This window comes from Phodopus roborovskii, unplaced genomic scaffold, assembly GCF_943737965.1.
Source record: "Phodopus roborovskii unplaced genomic scaffold, PHOROB, whole genome shotgun sequence".
NCBI lineage: Eukaryota > Metazoa > Chordata > Mammalia > Rodentia > Cricetidae > Phodopus > Phodopus roborovskii.
This window is the reverse complement of record NW_026126549.1, coordinates 26,266,816-26,288,267: the sequence shown is the minus strand read 5'-3', so window position 1 is coordinate 26,288,267 and position 21,452 is coordinate 26,266,816. Positions and strand designations below refer to the sequence as shown.

The following is a 21,452-nucleotide window of genomic DNA, read 5'->3' as shown; positions in this document are numbered from 1 at the left end:
AAATATAAAATTATGATTAATTATATACTCAAACAAATGTCTGTAAAGCTGAGAGAATTACAGTTAGGTGTGAATTGGACTAGTGTATTTCCATGCTTTGAATTTAATATCCTCTAACACTTGCTTCTAGGCATCATAATCCTTGAGAGTTGGGACTCAGTAGTGAACATGATGTGATGGTTCCTGGCTTCCAAGAGCTTAACTTTATTTACCAGTTTTTCAAGACAAGATTTCTTTGTGTAGCTTTGGAGCCTGTTCTGGAACTCACAAAGCTACACAGAGAAATCCTGTCTTGAAAAACAAACAAACAAATAATAAATATTGACATTACTGTCCAATGTCAGCAAAATGGTCATGATAATGTATCTATTTTATCAAGTTGTGAGGCTTGAGATGGTAACAGCCCAGTAAAGTATGCCATACAAAGCCTGGCTTATCATAATCATTAAATAGCACTCTTGGGTAATTCTAATTGATTTTTAATCAGTGAGAAGCTGTTTATAGCAGGATTTCATTGGTGTTTATTTTGCATAGTAAACCGTTGAAATAGTCAAACTTTCATGTTTGCTAAGATTTATGTTTCTTTTCCATGAAAATGGTAGTGGTTATGGGATTTGGATTTTGTTCTGGCTTTGCATAAGACTCCTTGCTAAGTTGATGAAAAAAAAAATCTCTAACAGTTTTTGGAGTTGAATAGTGTCAGCATAGCTATAATATATGTTGAGTTTTTGTTAGGGAAGTACCACAAGTAGACAAACATTAGGAAACTGTAAGGGGAAAAAGTTAACTGATAATATTATTAATAGAATTGTTATGTCTTTTTGTAACTTGTGAGTTCATAATTGATTTCTGCCATGATGAACATGCCCCCTCCCCTTTGTTGTTTGACATGTGAAACTCTGTAACAGAGGTCCTTAAGATGGCAATAAATTGGGTGAAATCTACAGGGTTTTCTTTTTTAGTTTATAGCGAATGTTGAAAGAGGAAGCTTTGCTATGTGTTAGCCACAGACAGACCAAGTCATTTCTTGAGAGCTGAAATCATTTCTCAGAAAACCCTGAGGGTAGGAGGCAGAGAGACTTTATGAGAAAGAAGTGGGTGGGCTTAATTTTTACTCAAATTTTAAGTTACAGTTACTGTTAGATATTGAATTTTTTCATTCAGTGATAAGAATTAAAAACAGATAATACCCTACAGAATAATAAATATGGTCCTTACAGTGCTGCTGGTGGTGCTGTTAGGGATAGAGAAGTAAGATTGCCCATGGAAGTAAGTGATTCCTCCCCCCCCTTTTACGGAATCCTTTAAAAGATCTCACACACACACACACACACACACACACACACACACACACACACACACACACACACAGAGAGAGAGGAGAGAGAGAGAGAGAGAGAAGATTTTGGGACTCAAATTATAAAACTCTTGACATTTTGATATCTCACTTTAGAGAGTCCTAGGCAAAAACCAAACCAAAACAAACAAAAAAACTTGACTGTCTACTTTTTTTTTTCTAACTTAGAAGTCTAAAGTTTCCTTGTTGGAAATAATCAATTCAAAGAGGTGATTCAGCAGTTAAGGGCTCATGGTGCCTTTTAAAACCATGTAAGTTTAACTACAGAGAAGCCCTGTCTTGAAAAACAAAACAACCCCCCCCCCAAAAAAAACCCCAAAAAGATTCAAGCTAAGTTCCCAGCATATCTACATCTGGCAGCTTATAGGAGCCACTTACTCTATCCAGTTCCAGGGGATCAGAAGCCCTCTTTTGGCCTTTAAGAGCATCTATGTCCACCTGCCCCCCATACATGTATATGTAACTAAAAATCTTTAAAAAAAAAATTAAAATGAACAGTTCACAGATTTGGGAATGACTTACACTAGTGGATCAGGGAAAGAAAACAGTTAACTCCTAGGTTGTCAGGGAACCTTTAGGATATTGAGCATATGTTAAGTGATTCCTAATAAGTTTATATATTTTATGTAGTCTTGGTGGACCTGGAATCCACTGTATAGACCAGGCTGGACATAAACTCAAAAGAGATCATCTGTCTTTGTCTCTAGAGTGCTGGTGTTAAAGGTGTGTGCTACTGTGCTCTGGTCTCTACTGTGCTCTGCTCTCCATAGTCTTCTTAACAGAACTATATAATGATAAAGCTGTGTGTTTGAGTGTTTGTTTTCCGGAGAAGAAAATACATATTCAGTCACCAGCTGTGTCTCATTCTAAAGAGCTGTCATATTTTCCTAAGGATTATTATTTTCTATTGTCATCTTCCATGAAAACTTTAAAACTTGTCTTTTAAACCTCAGAGAATGTGCTGTGTCCTTTTGCTTTTGCTTACTGGATAAATTATTGTTAGACAGTGAAGCAAAACCCTGTGATTACACAGGACCATGGGTAGCTTTCCAGTGCCCTCCTATGTTTTTAGTCATTTAGTTTTGGGTTAAGTACCGAAGGAAAATAGCTGAATTCCAGGAGCAGAGAACACTATTCAAGCTGCTGAGCTTTTCTTCTAGTCTTGGCTTCTAAGCTTTGCCTTGTCTGGGAAGGTATTATGCAGGTACACTGAATTCCTAGCACACTATGTGTGGAGCCAAAAGACTAGGTTGTGTGTGTGTGTGTGTGTGTGTGTGTGTGTGTGTGTGTGTGTGTGTGTGTACACTGAATTCCTAGCACACTATGTGTGGAGCCAAAAGACTAGTGTGTGTGTGTGTGTGTGTGTGTGTGTGTGTGTGTGTGTGTGTGTGTCTGACTGCCTGTCTGCCTGCCTGCCTGCCTGCCTGTCTGTCTGTCTGTCTGTCTGTTGGTTTGTATTCCTCCTGTGTTTGCAACATGAGAAAATGCATTACTTTGGGAGATACTGTAGTAGAGTCTAGATTTTGGTGGTTGCTTTCTTTAAAAGCTTGCATTCTTCTATTGGTATGCTAAGAAACATAAGGTCTTTATTTTGTTGAGTAGGAAGCTGTCCACCATCTTGTACAGTGTGACAATTAAAGGATGATTAAACTGTTAACAAAACAAACTTTTAAAATGCTCGCTGATATCATCTTTCCCAGAAGACTACACGTGATATACCATAACAAGATCATAGTTTTCTGTTGGCAAATGACATGTAATTAAAGAGGTCTTATGTTCAGTTCAAGATATACTGATGTGGGTTAGATAGTTTGGGGTTTGTTGTAGTTGTTTCGATTTTGATTTTAAAGTGGTAGCCTAAAAGCCAGAGGTCCAGGACAGTCACAGCTACACAGAGAAACCTTGTCTAGAAAAACCAAAAGGGGGGGGGGGAAAGTGGTGTGTATGAGGGTTTAACCCAAGCTTTGAGAGGATCAGGGTTTTAAGAGGTCATTCTCTGCTACATGTCCAGTTGAGGGCCAATCTTGACTGCATGAGACCCTAGCTGAAGGGATAAAAAAAAAAAAAGGAGAAAGTGGAAAGAGAGTGAATATTTAAGATACATTTTTTTTGAGGGGAATAGTTTGTCACAGAATATATTCTCTGAGGTCTGAAGTTAAACATAAATTCAGTAACTTAGTTTTGTGCTTGTGACATTCTTATGTTTAGGATTCTAAATTAAAGTTAATCTTGGGAATAAGTTCTTACATGCTTCTAATTTTTTCTTCTAAATGATACAAGATCAAGAGTTGCCTTTTAGATACTAACTTATACTAATTGTATTTAGTATAAATTCTAAGTCTACAAATTTTAGTTTTAAAATGTAGATTATGTATCTAACCTGTTAACATAGTCTTAAGTAATGTAGTTTGCAGTGATCTTGTAAAGAACAGTTGGAGTGATCCAATTATTTTAGCTTCTCAGTGTTAAGCATTATTTAAATATAGTTGTATGCATGCTCCCAAGACATGGAGAGTCTGTTCTCATCAGTTTGAGCCAGTTGTGTTTTTGCACATAGATACTCAGTTCCTAGGCACTGAGACTTGAGATGACTTTTCACTTCTAGTGAGGTAAGTGCCTTATTCATTTTACTGCACATGCTGGTCAGTTTTTCATGTTAACTGTAGATGATAAACTACAAACAGAAGCACTTCCTTTCCAACATCTAGTAATAAGATTATGTTTGAACTTCCATATTTAAAGAAAAAATAGGTAATTTAGGGTTTGTCTCAACTCTTCTTTGGTGTTATGTTTTCTTTATTTCTCCTATTATCCATGACTACCTTAGAATATTAACATCAAATAAAAAGGAATGGAAAAGTTGAAATGACAGTTATGATTTATCATTCTCTACTTTCAGATGACCACAGTCGTGTTAAACTGCAAAGTACTGAAAATGATTATATTAATGCCAGCTTAGTTGACATAGAAGAGGCACAAAGAAGTTACATCTTAACACAGGCAAGTAGTGTGGTGCTGGGCAGATGCCTGGAGAGTGGAGCTTGACTGCTGTGCTTTGAACATAGCTAAATGTACATCTTGACATTTGCAAACAACATGCTATTTTTAGTGTTCTGATTCTGAAATCGGTTGCAAACACCATAGTTTTGAGACTTTGAATGAATTGGTAAAAAAGTAAGATTGTTTCTAATGTTACTATGTTCAATGGAGAAAATTCTTCTGAAATGGCTTGGTGCAGTTCTCTTGGGTAAATTAACTTCTTGTCCTGTGTCTAACATAGCTTTTGTCACTTTTTGTTAGTGGTTTGGGGTTCTCTTCCTCTAACTTGAGATGACAGGAAGGCCCTTGAGAGCTCTTTCCTGTCCATCCCTACACTATGAATGTATTTTCAGAGAGTACAACTGTGCTGAGGATAGGTCTAACTGCAGAGCCTAATATAGGTGTAGTCCTGCGGGGCTGCCTTATTATTTGTGTCTCTGTGAGGGTATGTATGTGTATGTATATGTACATGTACATGTGCACCAGGATGCCTACAAAGGCCAAAAGAGGGTGTCCCCTAGAGTTGGAGTTCAGGCTGTTGTGACGTGTACTGTGAACCTAACTCTGGTTCTTGGAAGAGCAAAGTCCCCTTGACTTTATCTGTAACATTATGTTTGGAGTTTTTAAAAGTTTAAACAGATTAGTGTAACCTGCTATTTGAAAGATAGAGAAAGCGTGAATTGTTTTTTTAACTTCAACTTAGTGTATTTGTGAGCCATTATAATTTTCTCTGTCAGAGAAACATTATTTTACTTAAAGTAGCTTCTGTAACTAAAAAGGAAAGAGAAGCAATCTGGCTAAGGTATCAGTTCACAACTCACAGAGCAAAATAAAGATAGACAGTACACATTTGAAAAAATGCTGTGTTTATCCAGCTGTTAAGGAACATAGATTTTAGGTGGCCTAGGCATTGAAGCTCCACCAAGTACTCAGCAGCCTTACCCCTCAGGGTTCCTTTCCTACCCTCAGATCTTATCCTGTCCCCTGGTCATATCCTAACCTTCCTTCTACAGTCACTTTCTAAAGGTAGTTTATATGTAGGAGGAGTATGCATGATTCCATTCAGAACTTTGACTCTATTGGCCCCTTTGCTGATCTAATAAAAGTGATGAGCTGCTTCCTGCAGCACCCATGAGATGTATTAGAGAATTAGCAAGATGACCCTGACTGCTGCTCCAGGGATTGTTAGTTTTATGGCATTACAAAACAGATTTGCCATTAAACATCTAGGACATGGAAAAGTAATTCAGCTATACTGAGACTAGTGCAAAAACATACTAGTTCTTTATGGAGACTATACTGGCTAACAACAATAAGCTGAAACTTTCCCTTTAAGTGTTTGATTCTCAATAAAGCTTAATTGAAAAATTATTATTATTATTATCATTATTATTATTTTAAGTTCTTTGAGACAGGGTTTCTCTGTGTAGCCTTGGCCATCCTGGAACTCAACTTTGTAGACCAGGCTAGTTTTGAATTTACAGAGATTCGCCTGCCTCTGCCTCCCAAGTGCTGAGATTAAGGTGTGTACTACCACCTTGTGGCAACCTCCTAGCTTTTATTATTTGAATCATTTGGGGGCCTCTTTAACTTGGACCTAGTATGATTTTCTTCATGCAGTGACTTGATAATAAACAACTACATAAAGTAAATAATACTCAGTGGTCACAAATGCAATTGAAAAACTGACCTGAGAAACCAAACAGATATGATAGTATTTATTCCCACCTTAATTTCATGAGAGGACTGATATGGGTTGAATGAATTAATCATATATATGCCATTTAGGAGTAGTCATTTATGGGGATTGGGAGTTCAATTTGCTGTTATATATAGCTGGAGTTTTATGTTCAGTCATAATCATTTATGATTTCCTTAAATCAATATTTAGTGCTAAAATGTACTTTCTACTGAAAATGAACATAAAAACATGAAAAAGCATGATGTGTTATGCTCTCGTTGCTGTGACGAGTACTTGAAGGCATATTTAAAAGGAAAAGGGGTTTATTTTGGCTTAATCTCTGAAGAGATTAAGTTTGAGGTCAGCTTTAAGGCTAAGGTGAGGCAGAATACTATGGCAGTCAGGACACAGAGAACTAGCTTTGCAACAAGGGCATTCTCCAGTGCTGTGCTTCCTCCTGCTAGGCACCACCTCCTGGTGCTGCCACACTAACCAACCAAGAAATTAACCTTTGATCAGGCCCATGCCCTCAAAAGACATCAGGTCTGCAACAATGAGCCCAAGGCGGAACACTTCATACCCAACCAGACAGATGATTGTTCAACCCTTAACACAGCTGTTCCTTTTCCCTCACTGTCATTGATTCTTTCTCTTATGCCCTAAAAGCAGGCCTCAAGATTCTCTTGTAGTTATCTCCATGTCTATACCATGGGGCCATGGATTGTTAGTACAGGTTAGTACAGGGTAGGGCCTAAGGACCTCTCATACACGAGGTGAGTATCTGAACTATACTCCCTGCCTGGGACCTTAGTTCTCAATCACTGTAACCTAAGGTGGGGTGTGCTCTGCTCTGATTGAACTTGTGCTAAATCCTGCTGAGAACATTTACTTGACTGTTCATTCATCCAGAGATTTATTCAGAACTACAATGGCAGTCACTGCTCAAATAAAACAGGTTTTTGTCAATGCCACACCTATGATCCTAGGCAGAGGGTCAGAGGGTCAAGGTCAGTCTCAATTCATGGGACTTTGTCTCTAAATGAATAAACATAAACCCCCTACCACTATGAACATTACATTCTAATGAGAAGTAAAATTATTTTTATTAAAAGTTTTGTGGTCTAGCAAGATGATCAGTAGGTAAAGGTACTTGCTGCCATGCCTTACAACCTGAATTCAGTCCCTGGGTTCCGCCCACATGGTGTAGAGAACCAACTCTTCCAAGTTGTCATCTGACTTCCTCCTCTGGTGACACATAATGCACATCTACACACACTCTGAAGTACACACACAAAATAAAAAATAGTTTTGTAGCATTTTTACTGCTTTGCATGTTTTATATAATTTGACCTTTGACCAACCTCTCTTTTAAATGCTGTATCTTATGTTATGATTAAAGCATACAGTCATACAGTGGATAAGATGAAGCCAAAATTTGAAGCTACAGTTCCTTCTCTACTGTTTTTCAAGACAGGTCTCACTATGTAGCCCTGACTAGCCTTTAATTAACTTAGTGTTAGGTAGGATTAAAGGCATGTACACCACACACCTGGCTTCTCTCTGCTTTCTTATAATTGCTGTGTGATTTTGTATAAATGACTTAACTTCCCAAGCATTTGTATCTGTATGTAGTGGTTTCTCGTCCTGCCCACCAGTTCCCAAAAAACCACTCTAAAGCTTAATATTAATTATAATTGTTTGGCCAGTGACTCAGACATATTACTGACTAGCTCTCACAATTAAATTAACCTATTTTTACTAATCTGTGTATCACCACATAGCTGTTCTGGCACAGTAATGTTCTGGCATCTTACTTCTACTGATACTACATAGGATCTCCCTGATTCCACCTTCTTTCTTTCTGTATCTCTCTTTGGATTTCCCACCTAGCTACATTCTTCCCATCATAGGTCAAAACATCTTTTTTCATCAACCAATAAAAGCAACACATATTTGCAGCAGACAAAAGGACATCCTATATCATCTCCCCTTTTCTGTCTAATTAAAAAGGAAGGTTTTTAACTTTAACATAGTAAAATTATATAACAAAACAGTTACCAAGCAAGAATTATAGTCACAATATTTTAAATTAAAAGAAAATACTCTATCCTATTTTTTGTGAGTTTAAAATTTTATATTTAGCCAGGCATTGGTGGTACATGCCTTTAATCCCAGCACTGGGGAGGCAGAGGCAGGCTGATGTCTGTGAGTTCTAGGCTAGCCTGGTCTACAGAGTGAATTCCAGGACAGGCTCCTTTCATCATAACTAAGGAAAACTGTAAGTATCTAAAGTATCTAGTCTTTAACCCCACTAGGATATATTACCTAAGTAAACAAGAAGTACATTGTAAGCTACTTCAAAACTCTAGAAATGAGAGAGATATCTGGCTGCCTGGACACTCACCCAAAGTTCTTCTGTAATTTTAGGACATCCTTCTTCAACCTACAGGCCCATAGTATCTGGCAGACTTTACACTGAAGTAGGAAATTTGAAGGACTGTTCTGCCTATTTTCGCAAAATTTGTCAGTCACTTTCTTCTGTGTCCTGTAGATGCACTTTGTAGGGACTGAGACTACATTTCAGTCATGCCTATGTGCTATGTGTAGGAGGCTACTTGAACACAGAAAAGACCTACATTTAAACTTTATTGCCTAGAGGGTTCTGATTGTTCTTGATGCTTACTAGATTGTCTTAGTTTCCCCCCCATCCCCCAACAGCTTTTTCGTATATCCTGACCATTTTACTGTTTAAAAAATTTGGTAGCATTTCAACCAGTTGGCGGTGGCATATGCCTTAATCCCAGCACTGGGAGGCAGAGGTAGGTGGATCTCTGTGAGTTCCAGGCCCACCAAGACTACAGAGAGAAACCCTGTCTCAAAAAAACAGAAAAAATACTTGGTAGCATTGCTAGCTTGTGGAAGAAATGATAGATGAAATGTTCTTTATACTGTAGCAGCTGTTGCCTGTTGATTGTTTAGTCTTTTTTTTTTTTTTTTTTTTTTTTTTTTTTTCCTCTGTGGTTTTGGAGGCTGTCCTGGAACTAGCTTGTAGACCAGGCTGATCTCAAACTCAAAGAGATTCACCTGTCTCTACCCTCTTGCCCTCTGGCCTCTGGCCTCTGTCTCCCTAGTGCTGGGATCAAAGGAGTGCGCCACTACCTCCCAGCTTATTGTTTAGTCTTTAGAGTTAGTAGACTTGAAGTATGTATGTGCACACAAAGGACTTCACTACTGAGTATTTCTTTGTTGCATGTGTGTGTGTGAGTGTGTGTATGAGAGAGAGTTTCATACATGTACCATTCATATATATATAGGTCCCTTATGAGGCCAGAAGAAAGTGTCAAATCCCTTAGAGCTAGTTGTAGGTAACTGTAAGCCACACTGTGGGGTCCTTTGAAAAAGGAACAAATGCCCTTAACTGCTAAGCTATCTTTCTGGTCTCACTTCATGGTTGTTTGTTGTTTTTTATTTTATTATTTTTTATTATTCACTTTTTGAGACAGGCTCTCACTATGTGGCCCTGGCTAGCCTGACCTCACAGAGATCCTCTCTTTGGGATTAGAGGAATGGGTCGCCACTTGCCACTCCTGGCCCATGATTTTTCTTTTTTTAAGATGAAATGCATTTGTTTTACTAGGATTTTCTCATTTCTTTTTTTGGTGGGGAAGATGTTTGCTTTTTCATCTTTGAAATGTATGTACATTGGATGAAGAGGAGGTTGTAATTTCTCAGCTATATAGAATTTTTACAGGTTAACTTTAGAGTCTATTCAGTTAAGCAATATGTATTGAATATTAGCTACACACCAAGAAATGCATCTGCCCTAAAGATGATTTCAGTGTAGAACTATTTTAACTCTTAGTTATACATGGGGTTGCAGCTCTGGTCTTTCCTGCTTCCCAACACTGAACAGTCTGCTACATTGTTCTGGAAGTTGGATAAATGTTTAGGTGGAGATGGATTTAGAGCTCAGTGGTAGAGCATTATGTCCTCAGCTTGCCTGAGGTACTCTGGGCTACATCTCTAACCCTCCAAAAGAAAGGGAGGGGAGGGAAGGGAAGGAAAGGAAAGGGAAGGGAAGGGAAGGGAAGGGAAGGGATGGGAAGGGAAGGGATGGAGGGTAGGTCATTCAGTTAGTCTAGGCATCCCTCTTGTCTTTTTTTTTTTTGGTTTTTGAGGCAGGGTTTCTCTGTATTGCTTTGGAGGCTGTCCTGGAACTAGCTCTATAGACCAGGCTGGCCTGGAACTCACAGAGATCTGCCTGCCTCTGTCTCCCGAGTGCTGGTCACCAATGCCAGCTTTTTTTTTTTTTTTTTTTTTTTTTAAATAGCTCTGTGCTATCATGAAGACAAATGTGAAAATAATTGGAAGTGTATAGTTGCTTTTTCCCCCTCCAAAGCATTTTGTAATAAGGAATATTGCCCACTTTTAGCTCTGCCAGATGATACTAGGCACAGCAAAGTGATTTGCAGATACTTTCATGATTTTTTTTTTCCCCCAGCAAATTCTTTTGTCTTTTCTTGGGTTTTTGGTTGGTCAGTAATGACATAAACTTCCCCATTTCCCACAGACCTTCCCCCCCCCCCCCCCCCCCCGGTCATCTGTCTGTTGCAGAAACTGAAAGAGACAGATTTCCTTTTTGACATCCTTTGTAGCTAGAACTTGAGCCCCCAGGTACTCTCGCTCATGATTATCATTCTGGTTTGCCTGTGTATTATACTGTAGGCACCTTTGGTCACACTAGCAAAGCCAAATGACATGATAGTGTCAGAAGCAGTGAACTAAGTTGGCTTTGTTTGTCACAAAATCTTGCCTGTATTTTATAATTGTTATTTGAATCTAGTTAGACAACTCTTAATTCTGAACCAGTTATCCCATACAGTTCTTTTCTGCCTAAGTAAATAAGATATCTTTACATAGAAGAAAAATTTTATTGAATGAAGCCTTCAATATTTTGTAAGTGCATTTAATGTCTTGATTTACTTAGCAGGACCTAATCCACTGGCCATAGCAGTGGCATTCCAGTAGCATCCCTGAAGCCTTGCCCTTTTGCAGCTCCTTTCCCTGATGTGCCCTTGTTCTGTTATTATAGGGTCCACTTCCTAACACATGTTGCCATTTCTGGCTCATGGTGTGGCAGCAGAAGACCAAAGCAGTTGTCATGTTAAACCGAACTGTAGAGAAAGAATCGGTGAGTAATAGTTAATACTAATGGTTTAGTATGCTGTAAATATTTTCATTTTGGCAGAGGATACTTATTCATTACTTTGGGCCTTTGATGGCTAAAAGATAATGGCCAGGATATTTCTTACCAGAGAAATAATGAATACTTTTCCTTGTTTTTATTTTCATTAAATTTTAAAAATTCATTTTCTAGATTCACAGTACTATATGTCTTATTCGGTTCCATAAGGACATATTCCTTTAAGTGCAGGTGATGTGTTGAATGTGTTCCCTGCCCTGATTTCTCACTCTCCCGTTTCTCCCAGCTCTCCTCCTTTTAGCCCTTCCTTTTGTTTTCCTGGACAGTTCCACTTCCCCTTTCATGCCCATCTCCTAGATTTTGTATAAATAGGTAAGTTAGAGAAAATCCTATCTTTCTCTGAGATTTTCATATTTCACTTAATATGTTTATCTCAGTTGCATCCATATTTCTGCAAATAATATAACTATGCTCATTTTGGTTAAAACTTTTCATTCTGTAAATATACCATTTCGTCATCCATTCTGTGGATACCTGAGTTGGTTTTATAGCTTATTTTTTGTGACATGGTAAATATTGATAAAGTGTAGGTCTGTCTGTGATAATGTTGACTTGGAGTTCTGTAGGTAGATACCCAGAAGTGTTATAGCTGGGTCATGTTGTATCTCTCTTTTTAGTTTTTTGTAGAACCTCCATACTGGTTTCTATAGTGGCTGGAGTAGTTTGCATTCTCATCAGCAGTATGTCCTAGCTCTCTTCTGACCATATCCTTGCTAACAGAGTTTTTTTTTGTTGGTGGTGTTGCTGGTCCCCCCCCCCCTCCCGCGCCCTTTATTTTGTGTAGCCCTGGTTGTCTTAGAACGCCCTGTGTAGACCAGGCTGACCTCAGAGATCCACCTGCCTCTGCCTCCTGAGTGCTGGAATTCAAGGTGTGCATCACTGTATCCAACAGTGATTTCTTAATGACTGTCATCCTGCCTAGAGTAAAATGTCGATTTTTAGTACAGTTTTAGTTTGCATTTCTCTGATAGCTAGTAAGGTTTAACATTTTCATTCATGTATATAATGGCCTTTGTGTCTCTTCTTGTCTACTTATTTCATTAGATAATTTATTGATAGGGTTGGGGTTTTTTGAGTTCGTTGTATATTGTAGATATCAGTTCTCTGTCGGATAAAATGGATAGAAAATATTTTCTATTCTGTAGGCTTTGTTCCCTTAACTGTTGCTTTTCTTTGCAGAAATATCTTAATTTCATGAGGTTTCTTTTGCCATTTGTTGAGATTTCCAAGTGAGTGGGGTCCTGTTTTGTATATTTTTCACATAGCACTGAAATTTTCACTGAATTTGTAGATTGCTTTGAATAGGATAGCCTCTTTTACAGTAGTAACTCGCTGATGTACTTTCCTTCCTTGTTTATGTTTGTCAGAATTAGGGTTTGAGCCTCAGCTTTTATGGCTGATAAGGAAGAATTTTTCTTACTGATCCAGTTCCTGCCCTCACAGTATTCTTCTAATCTGTGAGCAGGGAAAATCTTCCCATCTTTTACTCCCTTCAGTTTCTTTTTGTTTTTTTTTTGTTTGTTTGTTTTTGTTTTTGTTTTTGTTTTTTTTTCTTTACTGTTTCAGCTTTTATTTTAGAGATCTTAACTTACCTAGGTTTATTGCAAAGTTTATTATTATTATTATTGTTATAGAATGAGATTATTTTCCTTTTTCTTTGTAAATGTGTTTATGTTGTTTTAACAAAATTTCAGTCACTCAATTTTATCAATAAAGGCTTGTGAGCCAGATGTTGGGGTGAAAGCCTGCTAGTTCAGAGAGTCAGAGGCAGCACCAGTTGGCCTTCCTCTTCAGACAATGTCCTGGAAAAGCTTCCTTTCTCCCATCATCTCAAACAAAAAGCTCCAACTGAATATCTCTCCTTTCTACTTCTGTGCTTCTCTTTGTTCATCTTCCTGGCTCCCTCTTACTGGTTTTTTTTTTTTTTTTTTTTTTTTCTTGTTCACTTCCTGTCAACTGGTAGCTTGCCTGACCTCTTGAGTTTGGTTTACTTTATTTAATCGTGTTTACAATAAGCAGAAAACTCTTGGATTAAAGGTGTGTGCTAGGGCTGAGCCACGCAACAACTAGGAAGAGGTTATTCCAGTAAATAACACAATCTTGGGGTTCACAGTGTGATCAGATATCCTGGAATGTGTTTATTTTTGATATTTAGGAAGGCTAATGATTTTGTATGCTAATTTTGTATCCTGACACTTGTAAAAACTGTTCATCAAATCTAAGAATTTTCTGATGCAGTCTTTAGGATCTCTTATATGTAGGATTATTTTATCAATATGTAAAGATGCATAGGCTTCTTCCTTTCCTGTTTGTATCCTTTTCATTTCCTTTTCTTGTTTTACTTTTCTAGTTAAAACTAGGTGGTGGTGACTCATGCCTTTAATCCTAGAACTTGGGAGGCAGAGGTGGTTGGATCCCTGTGAATTCTAAGCCAGCCTGGTCTATGAAGTGAGTTTCAGGATACCCAGGACTATTACATAGAGAAACCTTATCTTGAAAAACAAGTAAATAAATGAACAAAAACAAATAAAACCCACAAACCCAAGTTCTAGTACCATATTGAATAAGACTAAAGAAAGATGAAAACCTCTGTTCTATTCCTGATTGTAGCCAATATGTTTTGAATTTTTCCCCATTTGGTGTGATGTTAGCTGTAGGTTTGTCATATATAGCCTTTATTATCTTAAAATATGTTCTTTTTATTCCTAGTCTCTTTAGGACTTTTATCATGAAGGGATGTCTTTTCAGCATCATGTGATTTCTGTCCTTGAGTCAATTTATGTGGTGGAGTATGATTATTGATTTGCATATGTTGAACCATCCCTGCATCTCTGGAATGAAGCCAACTTGATCATGGTGAATGATCTCTTTCCTGTGTTCTTGAATTCAGTTTGCAAGTATTATTATTGAGAATTTTCTAGATATGTTCACCAGAGACAGTGGTCTATCATTTTATTTGTGTGTTCTTTGTCCATCATTGCTGTTAGAGTAATGCTGGTTTCATAAAGTGAATTTGCAAGTATTTGTTTCACTGATTCTTTGTATTGTTTCTTTAGTTTTCATTTTATTAGTTTCTGCCCTGATCTTAATTCTTATCATCTACAATTTTCAGGCTTGGCTTGTTTTTGTTTTTCTAAAACCTCAGGTACATCATTATTTATTTGAGCTATTTCTGATGTATTTGTTTACTTATTTTTATGTTAGGCACTTACAACGATAAACTTCCCTTAAGGGTTGCTTTTATTATATTCCACAGGGTTTGTAATTTTATGTTTTAATTTCTTATGCAATTCTATACATTTTTTGTTCACTTTGATTTCTTCATTGACCTATATCTTATTCAATTGTCTGTTTTCTTTTTTGTTTGTTTCTTTGGTGTTTTGTTTTCAGTCTATAAATCTTGATATGATTTGTAGTTTGTTTTTTTTGTTGTTGTTGCTTTGTAGTTTTATTCCATTGAGGCCAAGTGGCGTATAAGACATTATTTCAGTTTTCCTTTAGACTTCCTTTCTATAAGAGTGTTGTTGAATTTTCCTGTGAGGCAAGCTTCTGCTCACTCCAGTAGGTCATCGGTGATAGAAACTAACTAAAGTGTTGTTTGGCAGGCTAGTGAACAGCACTGTTTTACAATAGCATAGGTGTGAGGTTAGTTTTAAAAACTTTACAATTCATAAATGGCTCCATTACCAAAGCAAAACATCTCTCTGAAAGCTGGCCATGGTGGAACATAACTGCTGACAGGATCTCTGAGTTCAAGGCCAACCTGATTTACATAATCAGTCCTAGAGCAGCAGAGCTACATAGTGATACCATGTCTCAAAAAGAAAAACATCTCTTTCTCCCCAGCCTCTGTTAACTGCCTAAACCCTTAGAAGAGCCTCAAGAGCTCCTCCCTCCATGATGGAGTGTTAAGGGCTCAATCTAGTACAGATTTCCTATGGGTAATCACAGTGGCATCTCAGCTTGTGTCTGCTCCCCCATATCTGTGTGCTCAGATTGTGGTGTTTAATGCAGTGACCACATTACCCACTAAGCTGTCTCCCCAGTCCCCTTTTTGATTTCTTTGGAATTTCCTCTGATTAAATGACATTACTGTGGGACAAGTAGTTTTTGGAGGCATCATACAGTCTTGGCTTTTCAAGCTTCCCTTGTTTCTCTTTTGCACATGTGCATCTGAGGTGAGGTTTTTGTTATTGTTTTTTTGTTTAGTTGGTTTTGTTAATCTTTTTCTGTGACAATACTTGCTGTGTTGAAGAGGAACTAGGTGGTTGTTTTATCTGCTGGGCTATTGAAACCAGGTGTTGAACATTAGGTTCAATACCCAATAATCCCTTGATTAAGAGTAAACCCACTGCTCATATATGGAAATAATCAAGTAGCAACCACCACTTGAACTCCAGCTGTTTTGGAAATTAAAGGAGCCCTTTTAGAATGGCTGTATGCTGAGATACTAGTTACTATGCATATAAGTGGAAAAGAAAAATATCAGAGTAACAGGTTGATATTCAGTTGATAAAATCTGGAGGAAAGGGGGAGTGAATAGTAGGTGGGAGACAACAGGGACAAATAGAAGAGCAAGACAGTTATGCTTAAAGGTAGAGTGAAAAGGGAGAGGTAAAGAGATGGTGCAGGGGGTAAGAGCAAATACTGCTCTTTCGGAGAACCCTAGCTCAGTTCCCAACACCTATGTTGGACAACTCAAAGCCATATATGTAACTCTATCTCCAGGGGTTTCAGTGCCCTGTATTCACATGCACATACTCACAAACACTTTAAATGGGTTCTCTTAAAAAGAAAAAGGGCCAGATGAGTGATAAATGCCTTTTTATCCCAGCATTCAGGAGGCAGAAGCGGGTAGATCTCTGTGAGTTCCAGGCCAGACAAGTAAGACTATGTCTAAGAGAGAGAGAGGGAGGGAGGGGAGGAAAAGGGGGGATCATATCAGATAACCCAGTAATCTTAAGGAATGGGGTTTGTTAGTGGTATAACTAAGATTTATGTGGTTTAGAATAATTTTCTGTCAGACATTAGAAAGTACTGACTCAGGCTTTAATATATGATACTGTACTTAATTTTTCCTAAATTCAGTTACTGGGATTTGGTGATAGTGTATGTTTCCAATTTGTCTTAACACTGACATAACAAAATTTCCAATAGTGTCAACATAGTCATCTGTAGTTGTTTTCCATAGTTTCCAAACTCATCTAAAAATACAGTGGTGGCGATATTGTTCATTTGAATGTTTAGCAAATGAGATGATGTATAAATTTCATCCTTATCACTTCAGAGTAGAATTCCTTTATTGATTCCCTGAGACTTGTACTTGTAGATGTGTCTAGATGCTAAGATGGAGTTGAAGGATTCTTTTGGGGGTTTGGAATTCCTGTGTAAGTATTAATTGTGTTCTTCATCAAAAGGCCTGTAATACCTTATTGTTTGTTCTAATGAACTAAGCATCTTTGTTGGCCAGTTTTTACCTCTAATTAATTTTGACTTATAAGATCATTTAATTCTTTCTTTGTCTAGTTTTAGTTGGAATTTTTCTACAAAAAATCAAAAACAGGAGGCCAGCAGTGGTGGCTCACCTTTGATCCCAGCACTGGGGAGACAGATGCAGGCGGACCTCTGTGCGTTCCAGGCCAGTCTGGTGCACAGAGTGAGTTATAGGATAGCCAAAACAAGCAGAGAAACCTGTCTCGGAACACCCCACCCCAAATAAACAACAACAACAAAATCCAGAAAAACTTTCTACTTAGCAGCTTTTATACACATGGGAAACAGTTTTCAAACATGTTTTCTTCCATAATATTCTCAATAGATGACTAATTGGAGTTTGCTTTGTTTTATGTGTTATATATATTGCTTGGGCTTTCTGTTTTTTGTTGTTGTTTTGTTGGAGGGGGTAGTGTTTTTTTAAAATAGGGTCTTATTATGAAGACCTGGCTGTCCTGTAACTCTTGTGTAGACAGACTATATTGGCCTTGAACTCAGAGTCATCTTCTGTCTTCTAGGGGCTGAGATTAAAGCATATGTCACTACACCCAACCCTTGCGTTTTTGTTTTTATTGAAGCAGAGTGGTAGGAGTGGATGAATTTCTAAATTTAAAGTTTTGATTTATGCTGGATGGCGGAGCACACCTTTAATCCTAGCACTTAGGAGTTGAAGGCTGACAGATCTCTACGTTCCAGGATAGCCAGGGCTATGCAGAAATCCTGTCTAGGAAAAAAGAGAGAGAGAGAGACTTGATTCTTTGCTTTTATCTCTTTGCTTTATATTATACTTACTGGCAACCAACTCCTTCATTGGCTAGCAAAATTTATTTAGGTTGAGCTTTAATCTTTGTAATGTAGAGTTAAGACTTTACCAGCTTGCTTTTCTCTGGAATGCCTCCCAATTGCAGGCTCAGCTATTGACACCCTGAACCTCAATTATTTTTCAGGAGCCTATTTCTTTTATTGGATAGTAGGTGTTTTGTTTTGATACAAAGTAAGGACACACGTTGCTATTAATTCAATTGTTATTCTTCAGATATTTCATTAAATACAGCTAAGAAAAATATGTGTGTTGAGATAGATTCAGGCTAGGCAGTGGTGGGGGATGCCTTTATTCTCAGGAGTCAGAGGCCAGCAGAGCTCTTTATTATAGGCCAGCCTATTCTACATAGAGAGTTCCAGGACAGCCAGGACTATGCAGAGAGACCCTGTCTTAAAAACACACAAACAAAACAAAAAAACAAACAAACAAACAAACAAAAAAACAAAAACAAAAAACCACCCAGGAGTCCATATTGATATTTTCAGTTTAAATCTGGAAATTAAGAAGTTGATTTTATTCCTTATGTTTTATGTCTGCTGCTTTTTCCTTTGCAGAATCCTGGTTCAAAAAGACATCAGAAATATACCAAAAATATCAAGTATATCAGACATCAGAATTGTGTGATGACTCATGTGCCTTTTCTAATATCACTGAAAACAGTTTGAGTAACACTGTCATCCAGAGTAATTATTGAGGATAGTTTGACATTTATATATATTTTCCTCATTCTCTTTTTCTTTTAGGATAGATTTACTGTTATGTATTTGGATATTTATTTAATTCCCCTCCCTCCCTTCCTCCTTCCCTCCTCTCGACAGGGTTTCTCTGTAACAGTCCTGGAAGTCCTAGAACGCACTCTGTAGACCAGACTGGTCTTGAACTCACAGTGATCTGCCTGTCTCTTCCAAATGCTGGCATTAAAGGCATGTACCACTACTGCCCAGGAATACTTTTATTTTTATTTGTATGATATTATTGTTTTGCCTGCTTGTATATGTCTGTGTGCATGTGCATGCCTGGAGCTTGAGGGCAGAAGAGGCATTGTGGTCCCTTGGAACTGGAGTTACAGATGGTTGTAAGCAGCCATGTGGGTGCTGGCAAACCTCTGTCCTGTTCAAGAAGAGCAGTAAGTACTCATAATCACTGAGCCATCTCTCCAGCCACCTTCTTTTGTTGTTTTTAGTTGTACTTTATCTAGAGCATGTAACACTTCCCATATCCCTTTTTAAATCTAAATTCTACACACATGATTCATACCTGTGGGAGATTGGTTCCAGAACATTTAAGAATTGGATGTTCAGCCAGGTTGTGGTGGTGCATGCCTTTAATCCCAGCACTCAGGCAGTGACAGGGGGATCTCTTTGAGTTTGGGGCCAGCCTGGTCTAGAAACCTTGCCTTTAAGAAGAGAGAGAGAGAGAGAGAGAGAGAGAGAGAGAGAGAGAGAGAGAGAGAGAGAGAGAGAGAGAGAGAGAGAATTGGATGTTCAAGAGGACCATCTGAGTGTATTTAATATTCATCACCAGTCTTTGTTGTAATACTCATTGTCAAGTGATAAGGAACTACTCATGGGTATTAAATTTGTTTTTTAGATTTATTTCCTTTCATGTGTATGAGTGTTTTGCCCAAATGTATGTGTGTGTACTACATGTGTGCCTGGTACTCTTGAGGTCAGAGAAGGCATCAATCTCCTGGAACTGGAGTAGGACATAGTATGAGCCACCATCTAGGTTCCTGGAATCAAACCTGGGTCCTCTGCAAGAGCAAGTGCTCCTAACTGCTGAGCCAGCTCTCTGGCCCCTTGTAGGCATTTTAATCTCTGATTTCTTACATGCAGTGAAAGTACATCTTGTATTTTAGTACTTAAAAGTCATTTTGGCAGGATATAAAAAATTATTGGCTTGGAGGCTGGAGCTCAGCAGTTAAAAGCACTGACTGCTCTTCCAGTGGACCGGGGTTCAATTCCCAGCACCTACATGGCTGTTTAAAACTGTCTGTGACTCCAGTTTCAGGGGACCTGACACGCTCACACAGACATACATACAGACAAAGCACCAATGCACATAAAATTTAAAAAATTATTGGCTCTTATTTGCTTTTGTTTGAACTAAAATACATTAATTTCTTTTCTAGCATTATAGATTACTACCCAAGTTCAAATGGATGTTATTTCATTTATAAATCTATTATTTAGCTTTATTACTCAAAAGGATTTATTCCCTTTTTCTAGTTTCTTAATTTTTTTTTAAATATTAGGTATATGAATGTTTTGCCTGCATATGTACCATGTATATGCCTTTAAGATCTCTGGAACTGGGTTTATGGATGGTTGTATTACCATCATATGGGTGCTGGGAATCAAACCTGGGTCATCCGCAAGAGTAACAAGTGTTCTCAACCACTGGGCCATCTCTCTAACACCTCTTCCTTTTTCTTTAACATTATTTTTCCAAAATATGTCTTAACATTTGATCAGTGTTTGCAGATAAATGATAGCTTTGGCCTTTGGGTATGTAGTTTTAAATGCCTTTTTTTTTTTTTTAAGAAAGGATTATTAAATCATAGTTGGTATTTGTTCTGCTCCTGTTGTTGGTGTTCTTTGGGCCACTCTAGTATGCATATATTGGATTTTCTTTTGCATTTGTCCTATTATCCTTAATACTATTTCTTTCTTTACTGTAAATTGTCCTCTTTACCCTCTGTACTTTATTTGTTACGTTTAACCTGCCTAACTATTCTAGGTATGTGTGGTAAGGGGACTTCTGATTCTTATGGTTGGCTGTCCTGGAACTCACTCTGTAGACCAGGCTGACCTTGAACTCACAGAGATCTGCCTGCCTCTGTCTCTGCCTCCTAAGTACTGGGAGTAAAGGCATGTGACACCACTGACTAGATTGAAAGAAAGCCTCTTTGGTGCTTGCTGAAGATAAGATTCTTGCATGAGCCTGATATTTTAGAAACCCAAAATGAATGTTACAATGTAATTATGCTTTAAGAATAGTACACTTTAGCAGGGCATGATGGCCCATGCCTTTACATGATGGCCCAGCATTCAGGAGGCTGAGGCTGGCAGATCTCTGTGAGTTCACAACCTGGTCTACATAGTGATGTCCAGGACAGCCAGTACTATATAAAGAGAACCTGTCTCAAAATAAAAAAGAAGAATAACACATTTTTATGAACATGTTATCTGTTTATGGTTTTTTAAATTTAAAGCAAACATTTTATGGAACTACTTTACAAAATGTCATTAAATTGTCATTAAAATATTTCAGATATTCTTAGGATTCAGTACCTACATAAGTATCGTATGTATGTGTGAGGTTTTTGTTTTTCTTTTTGTGGTTTTATAATATGTCTAAACTATTATTCTTAAATTTAGGTTAAATGTGCACAATACTGGCCAACAGATGACCGAGAGATGCTGTTTAAGGAAACAGGATTTAGTGTGAAACTCTTAACTGAAGATGTGAAGTCATATTACACAGTACATCTACTGCAGTTAGAAAATACCAATGTAAGGCTTTTCTGGTTTCAAAGTTTCAGTTTTATCTGATGGTTTTAAGAATTCGTTATTACTAGGTTTGGTGCTGTACTTGAATTTGAATATTTGTAATACTATCTAGTCATAAACATGCTTTGATTGTATTTCTATATAAAGTAACTAAAGAAATCCTGAAAACAAAGAATTACAGTGTTCATGATAATACTACTATTTGAAGATTGAAAATTAATTATTGAAGCTGGAAAGATACCTCAGTGTTTTAAGAGTACATGCTGTTATTGCAGAAGGCTCAG

The 21,452-nt window shown here is 37.7% G+C and overlaps 1 protein-coding gene across 3 annotated transcripts in view; it reads left to right on the top strand.

Moving 5' to 3' along the window:
- Nucleotides 1-21,452, top strand: part of Ptpn2 (protein tyrosine phosphatase non-receptor type 2) — a 52,720-nt gene that overhangs the window by 17,373 nt on the left and 13,895 nt on the right. For 2 of the 3 annotated variants that reach the window (XM_051200732.1, XM_051200731.1), the window contains exons 3-5: nt 4,257-4,357; nt 11,170-11,268; nt 21,037-21,171. In XM_051200732.1, the coding sequence (XP_051056689.1) occupies nt 4,257-4,357; nt 11,170-11,268; nt 21,037-21,171 (335 nt within the window). The remainder of the gene's footprint in view (nt 1-4,256; nt 4,358-11,169; nt 11,269-21,036; nt 21,172-21,452) is intronic. The other variant, XM_051200733.1, reaches the window with a different exon arrangement.